Genomic DNA, 24,763 nt, shown 5'->3' with positions numbered 1-24,763 from the left:
CCCCAGACAACAAGCATGTCCCCCCAGACAACAAGCATGTCCCCCTCCCCCCAGACAACAAGCATGTCCCCCTCCCCCCAGACAACAAGCATGTCCCCCTCCCCCCAGACAACAAGCATGTCCCCCTCCCCCCAGACAACAAGCATGTCCCCCTCCCCCCAGACAACAAGCATGTCCCCCTCCCCCCAGACAACAAGCATGTCCTCACCCCCTTGGTAAGAAGCATGCCCCCCTTTGGAACGAGCATGTTCCCCAACTCCCTTTTCTGTGTATTTTTTTGTCCAGGACTGTACCTGCTGTGGACTACTTCGGATTCGAAGGATTACATTGATGATCAGCATTTTATTAACAAATACAATGGTTAACGAGGGTGTGTTTTTCTTCCTTCGCGACACTCTTTATAGTTTGCCACAGTAGTGGGGCTGTCTAGTATTAGACGGTGCTCAATACTAAGGGCTGGCCTTTGTGTTTTACCCCGATACCCATTGCGACCAGGGGTGTTGGGAAGAGCTGGGTACAAACCAGTACCTGACAGTCTATAGATGCGGTAGTGCGGCGGCTGCAGGTTGTTATTGTTGCGCTGGAATAGCCCCCTAACAGTGGCCTATCCCAGCAGAGTAATGGCAGGCTGCTGCTGCTGCTGCTTTTTTTGTACCTGGCTGATTTGATTTGGAAAATAGGGGAAACTCACACTGGTTTTTTTCCCATTTTTTTGGGCCAGAAATGAAAAAAAATGCTTAGGGGGGAACTCACACAGCTTTGTTTGTGCCCCCCCCCCACAACACACAGCACTATCCACACAAAATCATTGTTCAGTTAGAATGGGACAGCCGGCCGTGCTCCGTAAACTGCTTAGAGTAGGTGTATCTTAGCTGCAGCATAAGCGCAAGTTTAAAAAAAGCGGAAAATAAATCAGACAAACAAGGAGAAAACAACAGACGGGAAGATAGATGCAGCGCAATAGAGGAAACCAAGCTCACGGCAGAAAAATGGCCCAATTCTAATGTTTTTGCTCAATTTTATGTTGATTTCCTGTGCAAAAACATCGAAAAAAGGCAGAAATTGAGCAGATGTTAAACATACGAGCGACTAGTGCAGTCTGTTCCCACACAGCTGATACTCCCATCACGAGGCATTTACCACTGCACATTCACCGCACTATGAATCAGACTGTTGGAAACACAGAGACAACTGCGCAAGACTTAGCCTAATGCTGAATCTCCCCCTCAGGGTGTGTGATCGCCCCTCACCACCATCATCTTTGCGGATGCTTCCTGATATGAAGTAGTTATACTTGGTCTCCATGCACAGGGCTTGCGTCTTGAACCTCTCGATCACAGATTCTTGTACTGTCGGTGTCTTTGCTGCAAGACATAGAAATCACCTCATTAGTGCACATCCCATCGGAGAATCAGGAACATTCACTAAGAATATGTCACCCAGATGTATTTACATGCAGGCGGCTCACACAACATTTGTACTTTGCTCTAAGTTCAAGAGATGTTATTTCTGGGGAAACAGCTGAATCCTCCACTGCTTCCAGTTTGGGATATTTTTGTCATCTCACAAAGGTTCCAAAAAATTTCAGGTAAAGATGAAATAATATCATATAATATGTGAAATAATATCAGATGAGAGCTTGGCTGATATGTGCAGCCTGTATATTGTGACCTCTCGTGATACATTATGCACCAATCACTGACCCGACCCAGAGAGAAGGTGAATGTCTACGGGGGTTTCCAAAGATAAGAAATGATAAAACGTTGGCTCTAATCCGAACACCGCTGTGATCCACACAGTAAATGTAATCATCAGTGATAGCCGGGAAGTCTGACTGTATCATAGTATCATAGTATATAAGGCTGGAAGGAGACGCAAGTCCATCAAGTCCAACCTTCAAGAATTAAATAAATGTTTTATCCCCATAACCCGGGATATTTTTTCTCTCCAGAAAGTCATCCAGGCCCCTCCAGCACATGTACATAGAGTCGGCCATAACAACCTCCTGCGGCAGAGAGTTCCACAGTCTCACTGCTCTTACAGTAAAGAACCTTTGTCTATGGTGATGGTAAAATCGCCTCTCCTCTAGGTGTAGAGGATGCCCCTGTCTATGGCGATGGTAGAACCTCCTCTCCTCTAGGTGTAGAGGATGTCCCCTGTCTATGGTGATGGTAGAACCTCCTCTCCTCTAGGTGTAGAGGATGCCTCCTGTCTATGGTGATGGTAGAACCTCCTCTCCTCTAGGTGTAGAGGATGCCTCCTGTCTATGGTGATGGTAGAACCTCCTCTCCTCTAGGTGTAGAGGATGCCCCCTGTCTATGGTGATGGTAGAACCTCCTCTCCTCTAGGTGTAGAGGATGCCCCCTGTCTATGGTGATGGTAGAACCTCCTCTCCTCTAGGTGTAGAGGATGCCCCCTGTCTATGGTGATGGTAGAACCTCCTCTCCTCTAGGTGTAGAGGATGCCCCTGTCTATGGTGATGGTAGAGCCTTCTCTCCTCTAGGTGTAGAGGATGCCCCCTGTCTATGGTGATGGTAGAACCTCCTCTCCTCTAGGTGTAGAGGATGCCCCCTGTCTATGGTGATGGTAGAACCTCCTCTCCTCTAGGTGTAGAGGATGCCCCTGTCTATGGTGATGGTAGAACCTCCTCTCCTCTAGGTGTAGAGGATGCTCCCTGTCTATGGTGATGGCAGAACCTCCTCTCCTCTAGGTGTAGAAGATGTCCCCTGTCTATAGTGATGGTAGATCCTCCTCTCCTCTAGGTGTAGAGGATGTCCCCTGTCTATGGTGATGGTAGAACCTCCTCTCCTCTAGGTGTAGAAGATGTCCCCTGTCTATAGTGATGGTAGATGCTCCTCTCCTCTAGGTGTAGAGGATGCCCCCTGTCTATGGTGATGGTAGAACCTCCTCTCCTCTAGGTGTAGAGGATGCCTGCTCTCTATGGTGATGGTAGAACCTCCTCTCCTCTAGGCGTAGAGGATGTCCCCTGTCTATGGTGATGGTAGAACCTCCTCTCCTCTAGTTGTAGAGGATGCCCCCTGTCTATGGTGATGGTAGAACCTCCTCTCCTCTAGTTGTAGAGGATGCCCCCTGTCTATGGTGATGGTAGGACCTTCTATCTTCTAGGTGTAGAGGATGCCCCCTTGTCCTGGTCACAGGCCGAGGTATAAAAAGATCTTTGGAGAGATCCTTGTACTGTCCGTTCAGGTATTTGTACATTGTAATGAGGTCTCCCCTCAGTCGTCTTTTTTCTAAACTGAATAATCCCAAATTTTTTAATCTGTCAGTGTATTCTAGTCCCCCCATTCCCCTAATAATCCTGGTTGCTCTCCTCTGCACCCGTTCCAGCTCTACTATATCCTTTTTATATACTGGTGCCCAAAACTGTACACAATATTCCATGTGTGGTCTGACCAGGGATTTGTATAAGGGCAGAACTATGTCTTTATCATGAGAATCTATTCCTCTCTTGATACATCCCATTATTTTATTTGCTTTAGCAGCAGCCGCCTGGCTCTGGTCACTAAAATTAAGTTTACCATCCACCAATACGCCCAAGTCCTTTTCAGCTTCAGTTTTACTAAGTAATTGACTGTTTAGAACATAATTATACTTTTTGTTTCCATGGCCCAAGTGCATAACTTTACATTTATCTACATTAAACCTCATCAACCATTTCTCTGCCCATCCCTCAAGCTTCCACAAATCCCTCTGTAATGCTAAACTATCGACCTCAGTATTTATTACTTTACACAGCTTAGTATCATCTGCAAATATTGAAACTTGACTGTGTAAACCCACTACAAGGTCATTAATAAAAATATTAAAAAGAAGTGGCCCCAATACTGACCCCTGTGGCACTCCACTGGTAACATCAACCCAATCTGAGAATGTGCCATTAATGACCACCCTCTGTTTTCTATCACCAAGCCAATTACTTACCCAACTACACAGATTTTCTCCTATTCCCAGCAGTCTCATTTTATATACCAACCTTTTATGTGGCACGGTGTCAAATGCCTTTGAGAATTCCAGATATACAACATCCACAGCGTCCCCCAGATCCAGTCTTGAACTTACCTCCTCATAGAAACCAATCAGATTAGTCTGACAGGACCGATCTCTCATAAACCCATGCTGACGCTGGGTTATAAGGTTGTGCCCAGTGAGATACTCCAGGATAGCATCTCTAACAAACCCCTCAAATATTTTCCCCACCACAGCAGTTAGACTCACGGGTCTGTAGTTTCCAGGATCGCTATTTGATCCTTTTTTGTATATTGGTACCACATTTGCTATGCGCCATTCCTGTGGAACATAACCAGTCCTCAGTGAATCTTCAAATATTAAAAATAACGGTCTGTCTATCACCGTACATAATTCATGCAGAACCCGGGGGTGTATGCCATCTGGCCCAGGTGATTTATCTATCTTAGGCTATATTCACACTGCCGTTGCCCGCCCGTACCGTACCGTAGCGGGCAACGGCAGTGTACGGGGAGAGGAGGAGGATGTGAGCGCAGCTCACCCCCGCCCCTCTCCATAGCAACCTATGGCGCACGGCGCCGTATTACGGGGAAAGATAGGACAGGTCCTATCTTTCTCCCGGGTACGGAACGGTACGGTGCCGCACGGTCCCGTAGGGTGCCGTGCGCCCATAGGAGTGTATGGGGGACGTATATCGGCCGTATATATGTCGGCCGTATATACGTCCCCCATACGTTCGTGTGAATGTAGCCTTAGTGGTTGCGAGGCGGCGCCGTACCTCTTCCTGGGTTAAACTGTTGACATTATAAAAATAATTAACATTATTCCTCATTGTGTCTTCCACCAGGGGATTTTCCTGGGTAAAGACAGTTGAGAAGGCGACATTCAGTAGACTGGCCCTTTCCTCATCTCCTTCCACCATGACCCCCATGTTATTTCTAAGGGGACCCACACTCTCTGTCTTTAGTTTCTTATCATTTATATACTTGAAAAATAAATTTGGGATTATTTTTGCTCTCCGTCTCTATTTTTGCGGCCTTTATCTGTTTTTTACAGGATTTATTTTTCTCTCTATAATCCTGTAATGCCTCATCGCTACCTTCACGTTTTAGCACCTTAAACGCTTTATCTTTCTCGCTTATTGCTTTCCTTACAAGACTAGTTAGCCACATAGGGTTTTTCTTGTTCCTTTTATGCTTTTTCCCATAAGGTATGTGTTTCTCACAGGACTTTTTCAGAATATATGAGAAAAAGTCCCATTTTTGGGGGGGGCTTTTGTCTTTGAGAACATTATCCCAGTCTATGCCTTTAAGGTCTTCCCTTAGTTGCTGAAAATTTGCCCTCCTGAAGTTTAGAGTGTTGGTTGCCCCTTCACTAACGCTCTTAGTAAAGCGTAATACAAAATCAATGATATTATGATCACTATTCCCCAGGTTCCCCCCAACCTGTAGTTTTGATACCCTATCAGGTCTGTTGGTAAGGATAAGGTCCAGCAGTGCCCCCCGTCTTGTTGGCTCCAGGACTAGTTGCGACAGGTAATTGTCTTTTGTTGTTGACAAGAACCTGCTGCCTTTGAAGGACCTGCAGGTTTCTGCCCCCCAGTCGATATCTGGGTAATTGAAGTCCCCCATGATAAGTACTTCACCATGCTTTGAAGCTGCATCCATTTCACTTATCAGCATTTCCTCTGCTGCCTCCATTATATTTGGAGCCTTATAACAAACCCCTAGTAATATTTTATTATTCTTTTTCCCTCCTCTTATCTCCACCCATAGGGACTCCACATTTGCGTTACTGATGTCATCTCGCAGGACGGGCTTGAGGCAAGAATTCACATATAAACAAACCCCTCCCCCTTGTCTATTTATACGATCCTTTCTAAAAAGACTATAACCATCTATAGTAAGCCAACTAGCTGCCCCCTCACTCTGCACCTCCATACTTCCCTCCCCACACCCATCTGCCTCCTCATTCTGCACCTCCATACTTCCCTCCCCACACCCATCTGCCCCCTCACTCTGCACCTCCATACTTCCCTCCCCACACCCATCTGCCCCCTCACTCTGCACCTCCATACTTCCCTCCCCACACCCATCTGCCTCCTCATTCTGCACCTCCATACTTCCCTCCCCACACCCATCTGCCCCCTCACTCTGCACCTCCATACTTCCCTCCCCACACCCATCTGCCCCCTCATTCTGCACCTCCATACTTCCCTCCCCACACCCATCTGCCCCCTCACTGTGCACCTCCATACTTCCCTCCCCACACCCATCTGCCCCCTCACTGTGCACCTCCATACTTCCCTCCCCACACCCATCTGCCCCCTCACTCTGCACCTCCATACTTCCCTCCCCACACCCATCTGCCTCCTCACTCTGCACCCCCATACTTCCCTCCCCACACCCATCTGCCCCCTCATTCTGCACCTCCATACTTCCCTCCCCACACCCATCTGCCCCCTCACTGTGCACCTCCATACTTCCCTCCCCACACCCATCTGCCCCCTCACTGTGCACCTCCATACTTCCCTCCCCACACCCATCTGCCCCCTCACTCTGCACCTCCATACTTCCCTCCCCACACCCATCTGCCCCCTCACTCTGCACCTCCATACTTCCCTCCCCACACCCATCTGCCCCCTCACTCTGCACCTCCATACTTCCCTCCCCACACCCATCTGCCTCCTCACTCTGCACCTCCATACTTCCCTCCCCACACCCATCTGCCTCCTCACTCTGCACCTCCATACTTCCCTCCCCACACCCATCTGCCTCCTCACTCTGCACCTCCATACTTCCCTCCTCACACCCATCTGCCTCCTCACTCTGCACCTCCATACTTCCCTCCCCACACCCATCTGCCCCCTCACTCTGCACCTCCATACTTCCCTCCCCACACCCATCTGCCCCCTCACTCTGCAGCTCCATACTTCCCTCCTCACACCCATCTGCCTCCTCACTCTGCACCTCCATACTTCCCTCCCCACACCCATCTGCCCCCTCACTCTGCACCTCCATACTTCCCTCCCCACACCCATCTGCCCCCTCACTCTGCACCTCCATACTTCCCTCCCCACACCCATCTGCCTCCTCACTCTGCACCTCCATACTTCCCTCCCCACACCCATCTGCCTCCTCACTCTGCAGCTCCATACTTCCCTCCCCACACCCATCTGCCCCCTCACTCTGCAGCTCCATACTTCCCTCCTCACACCCATCTGCCTCCTCACTCTGCACCTCCATACTTCCCTCCCCACACCCATCTGCCCCCTCACTCTGCACCTCCATACTTCCCTCCCCACACCCATCTGCCCCCTCACTCTGCACCTCCATACTTCCCTCCCCACACCCATCTTCCCCGGAGAGTTTGTGCTCCAGGAGCAGCAAACTTCGTTCCATATTATCAATTGCCCGCAGCCTTGAAACTTGCTCATTTAGATCCAGAATCTGGGCTTCCAGGTGAGCAATTTTCACACACCCCACACAGCAGTATATAGCCCCCCCCCCCCCCCTCACACACCCCACACAGCAGTATATACCTCCTCACACACCCCACACAGCAGTATATACCCCCTCATACACCCCACACAGCAGTATATACCCCCTCACACACCCCACACAGCTGTATATACCCCCTCACACATCCCACACAGCAGTATATACCCCCTCACACATCCCACACAGCAGTATATACCCCCTCACACAGCAGTATATACCCCTCACACACCCCACACAGCAGTATATACCCCCTCACACAGCAGTATATACCCCTCACACACCCCACACAGCAGTATATACCCCTCACACACCCCACACAGCAGTATATACCCCCTCACACACCCCACACAGCAGTATATACCCCCCTCACACACCAGTATATACCCCTCACACATCCCACACAGCAGTATATACCCCCTCACACACCCCACACAGCAGTATATACCCCCTCACACACCCCACACAGCAGTATATACCCCTCACACATCCCACACAGCAGTATATACCCCCTCACACACCCCACACAGCAGTATATACCCCCTCACACATCCCACACAGCATTATATACCCCTCACACACCCCACACAGCAGTATATACCCCTCACACACCCCACACAGCAGTATATACCCCCTCACACACCCCACACAGCAGTATATACCCCCTCACACATCCCACACAGCAGTATATACCCCCTCACACACCCCACACAGCAGTATATACCCCCTCACACACCCCACACAGCAGTATATACCCCTCACACACCCCACACAGCAGTATATAGCCCTCACACATCCCACACAGCAGTATATACCCCCTCACACATCCCACACAGCAGTATATACCCCCCTCACACACCCCACACAGCAGTATATACCCCCTCACACACCCCACACAGCAGTATATACCCCCTCACATACCCCACACAGCAGTATATACCCCCTCACACACCCCACACAGCAGTATATACCCCTCACACATCCCACACAGCAGTATATACCCCCTCACACACCCCACACAGCAGTATATACCCCACACAGCAGTATATACCCCCTCACACACCCCACACAGCAGTATATACCCCCTCACATACCCCACACAGCAGTATATACCCCCTCACACACCCCACACAGCAGTATATACCCCTCACACATCCCACACAGCAGTATATACCCCCTCACACACCCCACACAGCAGTATATAGCCCCCCCCTCACCCCACACAGCAGTATTCCCCCTCACACACCCCACACAGCAGTATATACCCCTCACACACCCCACACAGCAGTATATACCCCTCACACACCCCACACAGCAGTATATACCCCTCACACACCCCACACAGCAGTATATACCCCTCACACATCCCACACAGCAGTATATACCCCTCACACATCCCACACAGCAGTATATACCCCTCACACACCCCACACAGCAGTATATACCCCCTCACACATCCCACACAGCAGTATATACCCCCTCACACACCCCACACAGCAGTATATACCCCCTCACACACCCCACACAGCAGTATATACCCCTCACACACCCCACACAGCAGTATATAGCCCCCCCCTCACACACCCCACACAGCAGTATATACCCCTCACACACCCCACACAGCAGTATATACCCCTCACACACCCCACACAGCAGTATATACCCCTCACACATCCCACACAGCAGTATATACCCCTCACACATCCCACACAGCAGCATTCCCCCTCACACACCCCACACAGCAGTATTCCCCCTCACACACCCCACACAGCAGTATATACCCCCTCACACACCCCACACAGCAGTATATAGCTCCTCACACATCCCACACAGCAGTATATACCCCTCACACACCCCACACAGCAGTATATACCCCCTCACACACCCCACACAGCAGTATATACCCCCTCACACAGCAGTATATACCCCCCTCACACATCCCACACAGCAGTATATACCCCCTCACATACCCCACACAGCAGTATATACCCCCTCACACATCCCACACAGCAGTATATACCCCCTCACACACCCCACACAGCAGTATATACCCCCCTCACACTCCCCACACAGCAGTATATACCCCTCACACCCCACACAGCAGTATATACCCCCTCACACATCCCACACAGCAGTATATACCCCCTCACACATCCCACACAGCAGTATATACCCCCTCACACACCCCACACAGCAGTATATACCCCCCACACAGCAGTATATACCCCTCACACACCCCACACAGCAGTATATACCCCCTCACACATCCCACACAGCAGTATATACCCCCTCACACACCCCACACAGCAGTATATACCCCCCACACAGCAGTATATACCCCTCACACACCCCACACAGCAGTATATACCCCCTCACACATCCCACACAGCAGTATTCCCCCTCACACATCCCACACAGCAGTATATACCCCTCACACATCCCACACAGCAGTATATACCCCTCACACACCCCACACAGCAGTATATACCCCTCACACACCCCACACAGCAGCATTCCCCCTCACACATCCCACACAGCAGTATTCCCCCTCACACATCCCACACAGCAGTATATACCCCTCACACATCCCACACAGCAGTATATACCCCTCACACACCCCACACAGCAGTATATACCCCTCACACACCCCACACAGCAGTATATACCCCTCACACACCCCACACAGCAGTATATACCCCCTCACACACCCCACACAGCAGTATATACCCCTCACACATCCCACACAGCAGTATATACCCCCTCACACACCCCACACAGCAGTATATAGCCCCCCCCTCACCCCACACAGCAGTATTCCCCCTCACACACCCCACACAGCAGTATATACCCCTCACACACCCCACACAGCAGTATATACCCCTCACACACCCCACACAGCAGTATATACCCCTCACACATCCCACACAGCAGCATTCCCCCTCACACATCCCACACAGCAGTATTCCCCCTCACACATCCCACACAGCAGTATATACCCCTCACACATCCCACACAGCAGTATATACCCCTCACACACCCCACACAGCAGTATATACCCCCTCACACACCCCACACAGCAGTATATACCCCCCCTCACACACCCCACACAGCAGTATATACCCCCTCACACATCCCACACAGCAGTATTCCCCCTCACACACCCCACACAGCAGTATATACCCCTCACACACCCCACACAGCAGTATATACCCCTCACACATCCCACACAGCAGTATATTCCCCCTCACACACCCCACACAGCAGTATATACCCCTCACACACCCCACACAGCAGTATATACCCCCTCACACACCCCACACAGCAGTATATACCCCTCACACATCCCACACAGCAGTATATACCCCTCACACATCCCACACAGCAGTATATAGCCCCTCACACACCCCACACAGCAGTATATACCCCCTCACACACCCCACACAGCAGTATATACCCCCTCACACACCCCACACAGCAGTATATACCCCCTCACAGCAGTATTCCCCCTCACACATTCCACACAGCAGTATATACCCCTCACACACCCCACACAGCAGTATATACCCCTCACACACCCCACACAGCAGTATATTCCCCCTCACACACCCCACACAGCAGTATATACCCCACACACACCCCACACAGCAGTATATACCCCCTCACACACCAGTATTCCCCCTCACACACCCCACACAGCAGTATATACCCCTCACACACCCCACACAGCAGTATATACCCCTCACACACCCCACACAGCAGTATATACCCCCTCACACACCAGTATTCCCCCTCACACACCCCACACAGCAGTATATACCCCCTCACACACCCCACACAGCAGTATATACCCCCTCACACACCCCACACAGCAGTATATACCCCTCACACACCCCACACAGCAGTATTCCCCCTCACACACCCCACACAGCAGTATTCCCCCTCACACACCCCACACAGCAGTATATACCCCTCACACACCCCACACAGCAGTATATACCCCACACAGCAGTATATACCCCACACACACCCCACACAGCAGTATTCCCCCTCAAACGGCTGCTCAAGGAAAGCATACATGGCACAGGATGTATACAGCAGTATATACCCCTCAGACATTACATACATGGCACAGGATGTATACAGCAGTATATACCCCTCAGACATTACATACATGGCACAGGATGTACACAGCAGTATATACCCCCTCAGACATTACATACATGGCACAGGATGTATACAGCAGTATATACCCCCTCAGACATTACATACACGGTACAGGGTGTACACAGCAGTATATACCTCCTCAGACATTACATACACGGCACAGGATGTATACAGCAGTATATACCCCTCAGACATTACATACATGGCACAGGATGTATACAGCAGTATATACCCCTCAGACATTACATACATGGCACAGGATGTACACAGCAGTATATACCCCCTCAGACATTACATACATGGCACAGGATGTACACAGCAGTATATACCCCCTCAGACATTACATACATGGCACAGGATGTACACAGCAGTATATACCTCCTCAGACATTACATACATGACACAGGATGTATACAGCAGTATATACCCCTCAGACATTACATACATGGCACAGGATGTATACAGCAGTATATACCCCTCAGACATTACATACATGGCACAGGATGTACACAGCAGTATATACCCCCTCAGACATTACATACATGGCACAGGATGTACACAGCAGTATATACCCCCTCAGACATTACATACATGGCACAGGATGTACACAGCAGTATATACCCCCTCAGACATTACATACATGGCACAGGATGTATACAGCAGTATATACCCCTCAGACATTACATACATGGCACAGGATGTACACCGTGTAGCAATGCCACTTATGGAGTCCATTGTTCTAATGGAGATTACAATAGAAATATGCACAGAAAGAAGAATTTACAGTCAGAGTAACACAGAACACAGAAGTTACCTGCTAAAGCCCCTCAAACTTAAGTCCCTTAAACCTAAGTCACATTCGGACACTGCACACACTTGGGATCAGTGCACACTCGCCGCCAAGCTCACACACTCGCCACCAAGCTCACACACTCGCCACCAAGCTCACACACTCGCCACCAAGCTCACACACTCGCCACCAAGCTCACACACTCGCCACCAAGCTCACACACTCGCCACCAAGCTCACACACTCGCCACCAAGCTCACACACTCGCTTTTCTGATGCTTCTTTTAAAGGTAATGTGCCACAAAAATCTGCAGAGCTCACTGCACAAGATGTGGCTGCAAACGATGTATAGCGGTATTATTTTTGTATTCTTGTTTAAACACAAAGAACATAGAAGTGACCGCGGCATTGCAGCGTTAGCTTTGGTCGCGATCTTTTGATGTGTGTGTCCAGCTGCAAAGCAGAAGCTCTTAGGTGCAAGCTGTGGACATGACAACTGCACGGGTGAAGGTAGTGGAGATGGACGGTACTACAATGTGGCATTCTCCTCCTGACCCGACATAGTGGCACCAGGTCTACTAAGTCTGAGGGACTAAGACATGTAACAATGGGGCTCATTTACTAATATATATATATACACACACACACAATAAGCAAATATACATAATACATATATACACATACACCACCTCCCCTCCTATTACACATATATACACATACACCACCTCCCCTCCTATTACACATATATACACATACACCACCTCCCCTCCTATTACATATATATACACATACACCACCTCCCCTCCTATTACATATATATACACATACACCACCTCCCCTCCTATTACATATATACACATACACCACCTCCCCTCCTATTACATATATATACACATACACCACCTCCTCTCCTATTACATATATATACACATACACCACCTCCCCTCCTATTACATATATATACACATACACCACCTCCCCTCCTATTACATATATATACATACACCACCTCCCCTCCTATTACATATATATACACATACACCACCTCCCCTCCTATTACATATATATACACATACACCACCTCCTCTCCTATTACATATATATACACATACACCACCTCCTCTCCTATTACATATATATACACATACACCACCTCCCCTCCTATTACATATATATACACATACACCACCTCCCCTCCTATTACATATATATACACATACACCACCTCCCCTCCTATTACATATATACACATACACCACCTCCTCTCCTATTACATATATATACATACACCACCTCCTCTCCTATTACATATATATACACATACACCACCTCCCCTCCTATTACATATATACACATACACCACCTCCCCTCCTATTACATATATATACACATACACCACCTCCCCTCCTATTACATATATACACATACACCACCTCCCCTCCTATTACATATATATACATACACCACCTCCTCTCCTATTACATATATATACATACACCACCTCCCCTCCTATTACATATATACACATACACCACCTCCCCTCCTATTACATATATATACACATACACCACCTCCTCTCCTATTACATATATACACATACACCACCTCCCCTCCTATTACATATATATACATACACCACCTCCCTCCTATTACATATATACACATACACCACCTCCCTCCTATTACATATATACACATACACCACCTCCCCTCCTATTACATATATATACACATACACCACCTCCCCTCCTATTACATATATACACATACACCACCTCCCCTCCTATTACATATATATATACACATACACCACCTCCCCTCCTATTACATATATATATACACATACACCACCTCCCCTCCTATTACATATATACACATACACCACCTCCCCTCCTATTACATATATATACACATACACCACCTCCTCTCCTATTACATATATATATACATACACCACCTCCCCTCCTATTACATATATATACATACACCACCTCCTCTCCTATTACATATATATACATACACCACCTCCCCTCCTATTACATATATATACATACACCACCTCCTCTCCTATTACATATATATACACATACACCACCTCCTCTCCTATTACATATATATACACATACACCACCTCCCCTCCTATTACATATATATACACATACACCACCTCCCTCCTATTACATATATATACACATACACCACCTCCCCTCCTATTACATATATATATACACATACACCACCTCCCCTCCTATTACATATATATACACATACACCACCTCCTCTCCTATTACATATATATACACATACACCACCTCCCCTCCTATTACATATATATACACATACACCACCTCCCCTCCTATTACATATATATACATACACCACCTCCCCTCCTATTACATATATATACACATACACCACCTCCCCTCCTATTACATATATATACACATACACCACCTCCTCTCCTATTACATATATATACACATACACCACCTCCTCTCCTATTACATATATATACACATACACCACCTCCCCTCCTATTACATATATATACACATACACCACCTCCCCTCCTATTACATATATATACACATACACCACCTCCCCTCCTATTACATATATACACATACACCACCTCCTCTCCTATTACATATATATACATACACCACCTCCTCTCCTATTACATATATATACATACACCACCTCCTCTCCTATTACATATATATACACATACACCACCTCCCCTCCTATTACATATATACACATACACCACCTCCCCTCCTATTACATATATATACACATACACCACCTCCCCTCCTATTACATATATACACATACACCACCTCCCCTCCTATTACATATATATACATACACCACCTCCTCTCCTATTACATATATATACATACACCACCTCCCCTCCTATTACATATATACACATACACCACCTCCTCTCCTATTACATATATACACATACACCACCTCCCCTCCTATTACATATATATACATACACCACCTCCCCTCCTATTACATATATACACATACACCACCTCCCCTCCTATTACATATATACACATACACCACCTCCCCTCCTATTACATATATATACACATACACCACCTCCCCTCCTATTACATATATATACACATACACCACCTCCCCTCCTATTACATATATATACACATACACCACCTCCCCTCCTATTACATATATACACATACACCACCTCCCCTCCTATTACATATATATATACACATACACCACCTCCCCTCCTATTACATATATACACATACACCACCTCCCCTCCTATTACATATATATATACACATACACCACCTCCCCTCCTATTACATATATATATACACATACACCACCTCCCCTCCTATTACATATATACACATACACCACCTCCCCTCCTATTACATATATATACACATACACCACCTCCTCTCCTATTACATATATATATACATACACCACCTCCCCTCCTATTACATATATATACATACACCACCTCCTCTCCTATTACATATATATACATACACCACCTCCCCTCCTATTACATATATATACATACACCACCTCCTCTCCTATTACATATATATACACATACACCACCTCCTCTCCTATTACATATATATACACATACACCACCTCCCCTCCTATTACATATATATACACATACACCACCTCCCCTCCTATTACATATATATACACATACACCACCTCCCCTCATATTACATATATACACATACACCACCTCCCCTCCTATTATATATATATACACATACACCACCTCCCCTCCTATTACATATATATACATACACCACCTCCCCTCCTATTACATATATATATATATATATACACATACACCACCTCCCCTCCTATTACATATATACACATACACCACCTCCTCTCCTATTACATATATATACACATACACCACCTCCCCTCCTATTACATATATATACACATACACCACCTCCCCTCCTATTACATATATATATATACACATACACCACCTACCCTCCTATTACATATATACACATACACCACCTCCTCTCCTATTACATATATATACACATACACCACCTCCCCTCCTATTACATATATATACACATACACCACCTCCCCTCCTATTACATATATATATATATACACATACACCACCTACCCTCCTATTACATATATACACATACACCACCCCCCCTCCTATTACATATATACACATACACCACCCCCCCTCCTATTACATATATATATATATATACACATACACCACCTCCCCTCCTATTACATATATATACACATATACCACCTCCTCTCCTATTACATATATACACATACACCACCTCCCCTCCTATTACATATATATATATATACATACACCACCTCCTCTCCTATTACATATATACACATACACCACCTCCCCTCCTATTACATATATACACATACACCACCTCCCCTCCTATTACATATATACACATACACCACCTCCCCTCCTATTACATATATACACATACACCACCTCCCCTCCTATTACATATATACACATACACCACCTCCCCTCCTATTACATATATATACACATACACCACCTCCTCTCCTATTACATATATATACACATACACCACCTCCCCTCCTATTACATATATACACATACACCACCTCCCCTCCTATTACATATATACACATACACCACCTCCTCTCCTATTACATATATATATATACATACACCACCTCCCCTCCTATTACATATATATACACATACACCACCTCCCCTCCTATTACATATATACACTGTGGGGATTTGGCCCAGTAGAGACCGTGGTAGCGGGGTGCTGGGATGCAGTTCAAGACAGGGACACCAGGGTACAGTCCAAACAGGTCTCGCCTGCGTTTATTGCAGCAAAATAAAACCAGCCTTTACATTCAGGTATTTGAATAAACAAAAGAAAACCTACCCGTCAGGGTGCTAACTATACAAATAGTCCACTAGCTCACACTAAACAAAAGATCACGTGGCTGCTCCAGACACACAGGTCAGAGCTGTGTCCTCTCAGCCTCCTTCCACAGAGAGACAACCCACTCAACTCTGCTGAGTCATTTTATCCAGGCTAATTAGGCTGTTCCCATCACCTGTGTCCAAGGTGCTGGACAAACCCACCTCAGCACTAAGGCCTTGCATAGAAGCAAAACCTAGGGGAAACATACCGCCCATCCACAGTTAACCCCTTCAGTGTCTCACATACCCTCCCCCTCTGTTTGACCCTGTGGGGGCGAACACTTTTGGCCATCAGACAGTGGGTACGGGATAGGGCATCGGCATTCCCATGCAATTTTCCTGCTCGATGTTCCACCGTGAATTTAAAATTCTGGAGCATTAGGAACCACCTTGTGACCCTGGCGTTCCTCTCCTTGGCCTGACTCATCCAGGTTAGGGGAGAGTGATCGGTCACTAGTGTAAACTGTCGCCCTACCAGATAATACCTCAGGGATTCCAGAGCCCATTTTATCGCCAAGCACTCCCTCTCAACTATACTATAGTTCTTCTCAGGAGGTGTGAGCTTGCGGCTCAGGAATGTTACAGGATGTTCCTCACCCTCCACTACTTGGGACAGGACAGCCCCCAAGCCCACGTCAGAAGCGTCAGTCTGCACAATAAAGGTCTTGGTGAAGTTAGGGGTGATCAGTATCGGTCCCTCACACAAAACCGTCTTAAGTCGCTGAAACGCCCCCTCAGCCTCTTCACTCCACTTTACCATCACCGCCCTGCTACCCTTAGTCAGGTCAGTCAGAGGTGCCGCTATTGTCGCAAAATCGGGGATAAATCGTCGATAATAGCCCACTATGCCCAGAAAAGCCCTCACTTGCTTCTTGCTCAAAGGTCGTGGCCACTGCTGGATCGCCTCTACTTTATTTACTTGGGGTTTGATGACCCCTCGCCCAATACGGTACCCCAGGTAACGGGCCTCTTCCAGACCCAGTGCACACTTTTGGGGGTTCGCTGTCAGCCCTGCTGCCCTCAGGAAGTCTACCACTGCTTGCACCTTGGCCAGGTGACTCTCCCAATCGTTACTATAGACTATGATGTCATCCAAGTAGGCCGAGGCATAACTCCGGTGAGGTTTTAGCACGAGATCCATTAACCTCTGGAATGTGGCGGGAGCCCCATGTAGCCCAAAGGGGAGTACCACGTACTGAAAAAGCCCATCAGGGGTAACAAAAGCGGTCTTCTCTTTAGCCCTGTCAGTCAGGGGTACCTGCCAATACCCTTTCGTCAGGTCAAGGGTGGAGAAGAACCTAGCCTGTCCAAGTCGTTCTATCAACTCGTCAACCCTGGGCATGGGATAGGAATCAAATTTGGACACCTCGTTCAACTTCCTAAAATCATTGCAGAACCGTAGGGAACCATCAGGTTTGGGAATCAACACAATAGGACTCGACCAGTCACTTTTAGACTCCTCGATAACCCCCAGGTCTAACATCTGCCTGACTTCTTCGGATATGGCAAGCCGGCGCGCTTCAGGGACCCGGTAAGGTTTTTGGTGTACCCGGATGTGGGGTTCGGTTATGATGTCATGCTTGATGACTGAAGTACGTCCCGGTAACTTAGAGAACACCTCCATATTTCGGAGCACAAACTCCTTCGCTTCCTGAATCTGGGCCCTGGAGAGGGACTCCGAGATCCGTACTTCAGGCACCTTGGCATCGGGTACACCTACCTCCGGTGTCCCCTTCTTGGAGACAGACGCCTTCTCTACTCCCATGGCCATCAGGGACTCTCTTTCCCTCCATGGCTTTAGGAGGTTCACGTGGTATATCTGTTCGGGTTTCCTCCTCCCCGGCTGAGATACCCTGTATGTTACCTTCCCCACTCTCTCCATGACCTCATATGGCCCTTGCCATTTGGCCAAGAACTTGCTCTCCACGGTGGGCACCAGAACTAGCACTCTGTCACCTGGGTTAAAGGTCCTGAGTCTGGCTGACCTATTGTAGACCCTAGACTGGGCCTCTTGTGCCCTTGTCATGTGTTCCTTTACAAGGGGCATTACCGCCGCTATGCGGTCCTGCATAAGGGAGACGTGTTCTATCACACTACGGTGGGGGGTCCTCTCCTGCTCCCAGGTCTCCTTGGCTACATCCAAAAGCCCACGTGGGGAACGGCCATATAACAGCTCAAAGGGTGAGAAACCCGTGGAGGACTGGGGAACTTCTCGTATGGCAAACATCAAATAGGGCAACAAACAATCCCAGTCCTTCCCATCTTTGCTGACCACCCTCTTAAGCATCCCCTTCAAGGTCTTATTAAACCTCTCGACCAGGCCATCTGTCTGAGGATAATACACAGAGGTGCGGAGCTGTTTTACCTGTAGTAACTTGCACATCTCCTTCATTACCCTAGACATGAATGGGGTACCCTGGTCAGTCAAGATTTCCTTGGGGAGGCCTGTGCGTGAGAACACCTGGAACAGCTCCCTAGCAATATTTTTGGAGGAGGTGTTCCTTAATGGAATCGCCTCGGGATACCGCATAGCGTAGTCCAGGATAACTAGGATGTATTGGTGCCCCCTGGAGGATTTGACTATGGGGCCAACCAGATCCATTGCAATCCGTTCAAAGGGCACTTCTATGATCGGTAGCGGGACCAAAGGACTCCTGAAGTGGGAGACCGGGGCAGTAAGTTGACACTCAGGGCAGGAGCTACAATACCGGTTTACCTCCTCCCATACCCCGGGCCAGAAAAATCGCTGCAGGATCCTCTCTCGGGTCTTCTCAGCACCTAAGTGCCCTCCCAGCACATGTTTGTGTGCCAACTCTAGCACCAGCCTACGGTGAGATTGGGGTACTACAAGTTGCTCAACCTCCTCACCCCGTATCTGGTCGACCCTGTACAACAGTTCCCCAATAATCACCATTCGGGGGTATATTTTATCAGCCCCTGGTATTTGGAGTACCCCATTTATCACCTTGACATTCTCCCGTGCTTTAACCAAGGTAGGGTCCTGTAGCTGTGCAGCCCCAAAATTGTCACGGGAAATATCAAGGTCCAGCATGTCGGCCACCTCCTCGTGGCCCTCGACCTCACCAGCTAGGACCTCTAGGGGAGAGAATTCATCACATGGGGTCACCCCTACTGCTGGTGTGTGTACATCGGCCTCAAAGGGTTCAGGGGCCAAGGCCGGACATACCTGATGTCCATTATCTGCAACAGCACCTGAGGTGGGTCTTCGTCTCCAGAGGTCCCAAAACACCGGTAAGTCTCTGCCGATAATAGCCTCATGAAAAAGGGTCCCCACCACCCCCACTTCATGGGTAACAGTACCACAAGGGGTATGTAGGTTGATGACAGCAGTGGGATATTCGCGAGTGTCCCCATGTATACACAACACTCCCACTCTCCGCCCACTGTATAGTCCAGGATCAACCAAAGTTCCCCGCACCAGGGTGACCAGACTCCCTGAGTCTAGCAAGGCTTCCACTGTGTGACCACCGATTGTGACCATGCATACTTGGGGTTCCGCATCCGTGACTGACTCTGCCGCCAGAACTGGCCGGGCAAACAGTGACACTCGCCGGGTCTGGTTGCAGTCCATTGGCTCCACTGACAGTGGACAGTTGGCAGCAATATGGCCCATTTCATGGCACCGCCAGCACTGGATACGGCCATGACCTCTGTCACGAGCCTCACTCGGTTTCTGGGTATCCACGCCCCCCAATGAACCCCCTCCCAACCTGACATGTCTCCCCTTTTCCGCAGTAGCAGTCTTACCAGCTGGTTTGGTGACCCTGTCACTGGCACTGCTTCGTGTGGGAGAGGTAAGTAGAAGGTCCTCCGTAGCCCGATACCTCTCTACAAGGGACACAAGCTCCTCAGCTTTTGTGGGACCGGCCTGTCCAACCCACCGCTGGAGCCGAGAGGGCAGAGAACGGGTGAACTTGTCGAGGACCACTCTCTCTACCATCTGTGCTGGGGTGCAGTCCTCTGGTTGTAGCCACTTCCGGACAAGATGGATCAGGTCATGCATTTGGGAGCGTGGGGGTAATTTTTCTGAGTAAGCCCACTGGTGGACCCGGCTGGAGCGAACTTGAACGGTGACCCCAAGACGAGCCAGAATCTCCGCCTTTAGCTGGGGGTACTTACGGGCCTCCGTTTCACTCAGGTCGTAGTAAGCCTTCTGCGACTCGCCGGTCAGGAACGGTGCCAGGACATCTGCCCACTGCTCAGCCGGTAACTCTCGCTCAGCTACTCGCTCGAACACAGTGAGATACGCCTCCACGTCGTCGGTCGTCGCCATTTTTTGTAAAGCCTTTTGTACTGCAGCCCGTGCGGAATGCTGGACAACCGGGTACCCTTGCAGACCAGTATGGGACCCCTCAGTAGTCGTCGCTTGCGGTGCTGCCATCATGCCAGAAAACTTCTCCATCATCAGCTGGAACATGGCTCGGGATTCTTCCTGCTGCTGGCGGGACCTCTCCTCCTGCAGCTGAAACATGGCTTGCTGCTGGCGGGACCTCTCCTCCTGCTGCTGGCGGGACCTCTCCTCCTGCAGCTGGAACATGGCTTGCTGCTGACGGGACCTCTCCTCCTGCTGCTGGAGCATGGCTTGCTGCAGCTGCCGATTAGCCTGGGACTCTTCCTGCTGCTGCTGCCGATTAGCTCTGGCCTCCTCTTGCAGGTATTTAATAAAGTCTTCCATCTTGGCTGTATCCTGCACTTTGCCTGCTGCTTTCACCCAGGCCATGCAATGTTGCAGGATGTAGCGAGCCTTTCAGGTGTATGTCTTTTTGAACTGCCCGCATCCTCCACCATATGTGGGGATTTGGCCCAGTAGAGACCGTGGTAGCGGGGTGCTGGGATGCAGTTCAAGACAGGGACACCAGGGTACAGTCCAAACAGGTCTCGCCTGCGTTTATTGCAGCAAAATAAAACCAGCCTTTACATTCAGGTATTTGAATAAACAAAAGAAAACCTACCCGTCAGGGTGCTAACTATACAAATAGTCCACTAGCTCACACTAAACAAAGATCACGTGGCTGCTCCAGACACACAGGTCAGAGCTGTGTCCTCTCAGCCTCCTTCCACAGAGAGACAACCCACTCAACTCTGCTGAGTCATTTTATCCAGGCTAATTAGGCTGTTCCCATCACCTGTGTCCAAGGTGCTGGACAAACCCACCTCAGCACTAAGGCCTTGCATAGAAGCAAAACCTAGGGGAAACATACCGCCCATCCACAGTTAACCCCTTCAGTGTCTCACAACACATACACCACCTCCTCTCCTATTACATATATATATATATATATATATATACATACACCACCTCCCCTCCTATTACATATATACACATACACCATCTCCCCTCCTATTACACATATATACACACATACACCACCTCCTCTCCTATTACATATATATACACATACACCACCTCCCCTCCTATTACATATATATATACACATACACCACCTCCCCTCCTATTACATATATATACATACACCACCTCCCCTCCTATTACATATATATACATACACCACCTCCTCTCCTATTACATATATACACATACACCACCTCCCCTCCTATTACATATATATACACATACACCACCTCCCCTCCTATTACATATATATACACATACACCACCTCCCCTCCTATTACATATATATACACATACACCACCTCCCCTCCTATTACATATATACACATACACCACCTCCCCTGCTATTACATATATATACACACATACACCACCTCCTCTCCTATTACATATATATACACATACACCACCCCCCCTCCTATTACATATATACACATACACCACCTCCCCTCCTATTACATATATACACATACACCACCTCCCCTCCTATTACATATATACACATACACCACCTCCTCTCCTATTACATATATATACACATACACCACCTCCTCTCCTATTACATATATATACACATACACCACCTCCCCTCCTATTACATACATATATACACATACACCACCCCCCCTCCTATTACATATATACACATACACCACCTCCTCTCCTATTACATATATATACACACATACACCACCTCCTCTCCTATTACATATATATACACATACACCACCTCCTCTCCTATTACATATATATACACATACACCACCTCCCCTCCTATTACATATATACACATACACCACCTCCCCTCCTATTACATATATATATACACATACACCACCTCCCCTCCTATTACATATATACACATACACCACCTCCCCTCCTATTACATATATATATACACATACACCACCTCCCCTCCTATTACATATATACACATACACCACCCCCCCTCCTATTACATATATACACATACACCACCTCCTCTCCTATTACATATATATACACACATACACCACCTCCTCTCCTATTACATATATATACACATACACCACCTCCTCTCCTATTACATATATATACACATACACCACCTCCCCTCCTATTACATATATACACATACACCACCTCCCCTCCTATTACATATATATATATACACATACACCACCTCCCCTCCTATTACATATATACACATACACCACCTCCCCTCCTATTACATATATATATACACATACACCACCTCCCCTCCTATTACATATATACACATACACCACCTCCCCTCCTATTACATATATATATACACATACACCACCTCCTCTCCTATTTGCCCTGTCTTTCTGAAAGTGTTAAACTTTGAATATTAATACCCCAATCATGTGATGCATTGATCTATTTCTCCGCTACACCAACCACATCTAAGTGTTCCTCTATTACCAGAGCCTCCAGCTCACCCTTTATGCTTGTGATTTTATGGCATTTATGAACATACACTTTAATTTCCCACAGTTATTTAATAGATTTATAGCCATTTTACTGGTACATATAATATCACCATTGTTTTGTAACTTGTACTCCACCACCCCTGCTAGGATCTCCTCCCCCCCCCAGCACAGCAGCCCCCCTTTCCATTTAGGTGCAAGTTATCTGCAGAAAACAGCTTGTACCCCAATGAAAAGTCAACCCATTGCTCTGGGAACCCAAATCCTTCTGCTCTACACCAGGATCTAAACCCTGCTATAGCTCCAGCTGCCTTCTCTGCGTAGCGCATAGTACAGTTAGTATTCCAGAGAATATACCTTGGAGGTCCTTTCCTTAAGGTTTGAACCTAATTCTTTAGGCTCCTCGACCTACCATCTATTCTGTCATTGATTCCAACATGCACCACGACAGCTGTCCATGACAAGTGAGCAGAAAACTCTCAAAACTGTCAATTGTTCACAGATGTGCAATATCTTCCTC

At 47.9% G+C, this 24,763-nt stretch overlaps 1 protein-coding gene across 1 annotated transcript in view; it reads right to left on the bottom strand.

The window, feature by feature from the left end:
• Positions 1–24,763, bottom strand: part of LOC140077013 (uncharacterized) — a 110,502-nt gene that overhangs the window by 73,731 nt on the left and 12,008 nt on the right. Inside the window, exon 10 of the mRNA XM_072123853.1 lies at positions 1,251–1,364. Within this exon, the coding sequence (XP_071979954.1) occupies positions 1,251–1,364 (114 nt within the window). The remainder of the gene's footprint in view (positions 1–1,250; positions 1,365–24,763) is intronic.

Source organism: Engystomops pustulosus, chromosome 9 (assembly GCF_040894005.1).
Source record: "Engystomops pustulosus chromosome 9, aEngPut4.maternal, whole genome shotgun sequence".
NCBI lineage: Eukaryota > Metazoa > Chordata > Amphibia > Anura > Leptodactylidae > Engystomops > Engystomops pustulosus.
Note: the sequence above shows the minus strand (reverse complement) of the source record. Positions and strands in the feature narration are given on the sequence as shown.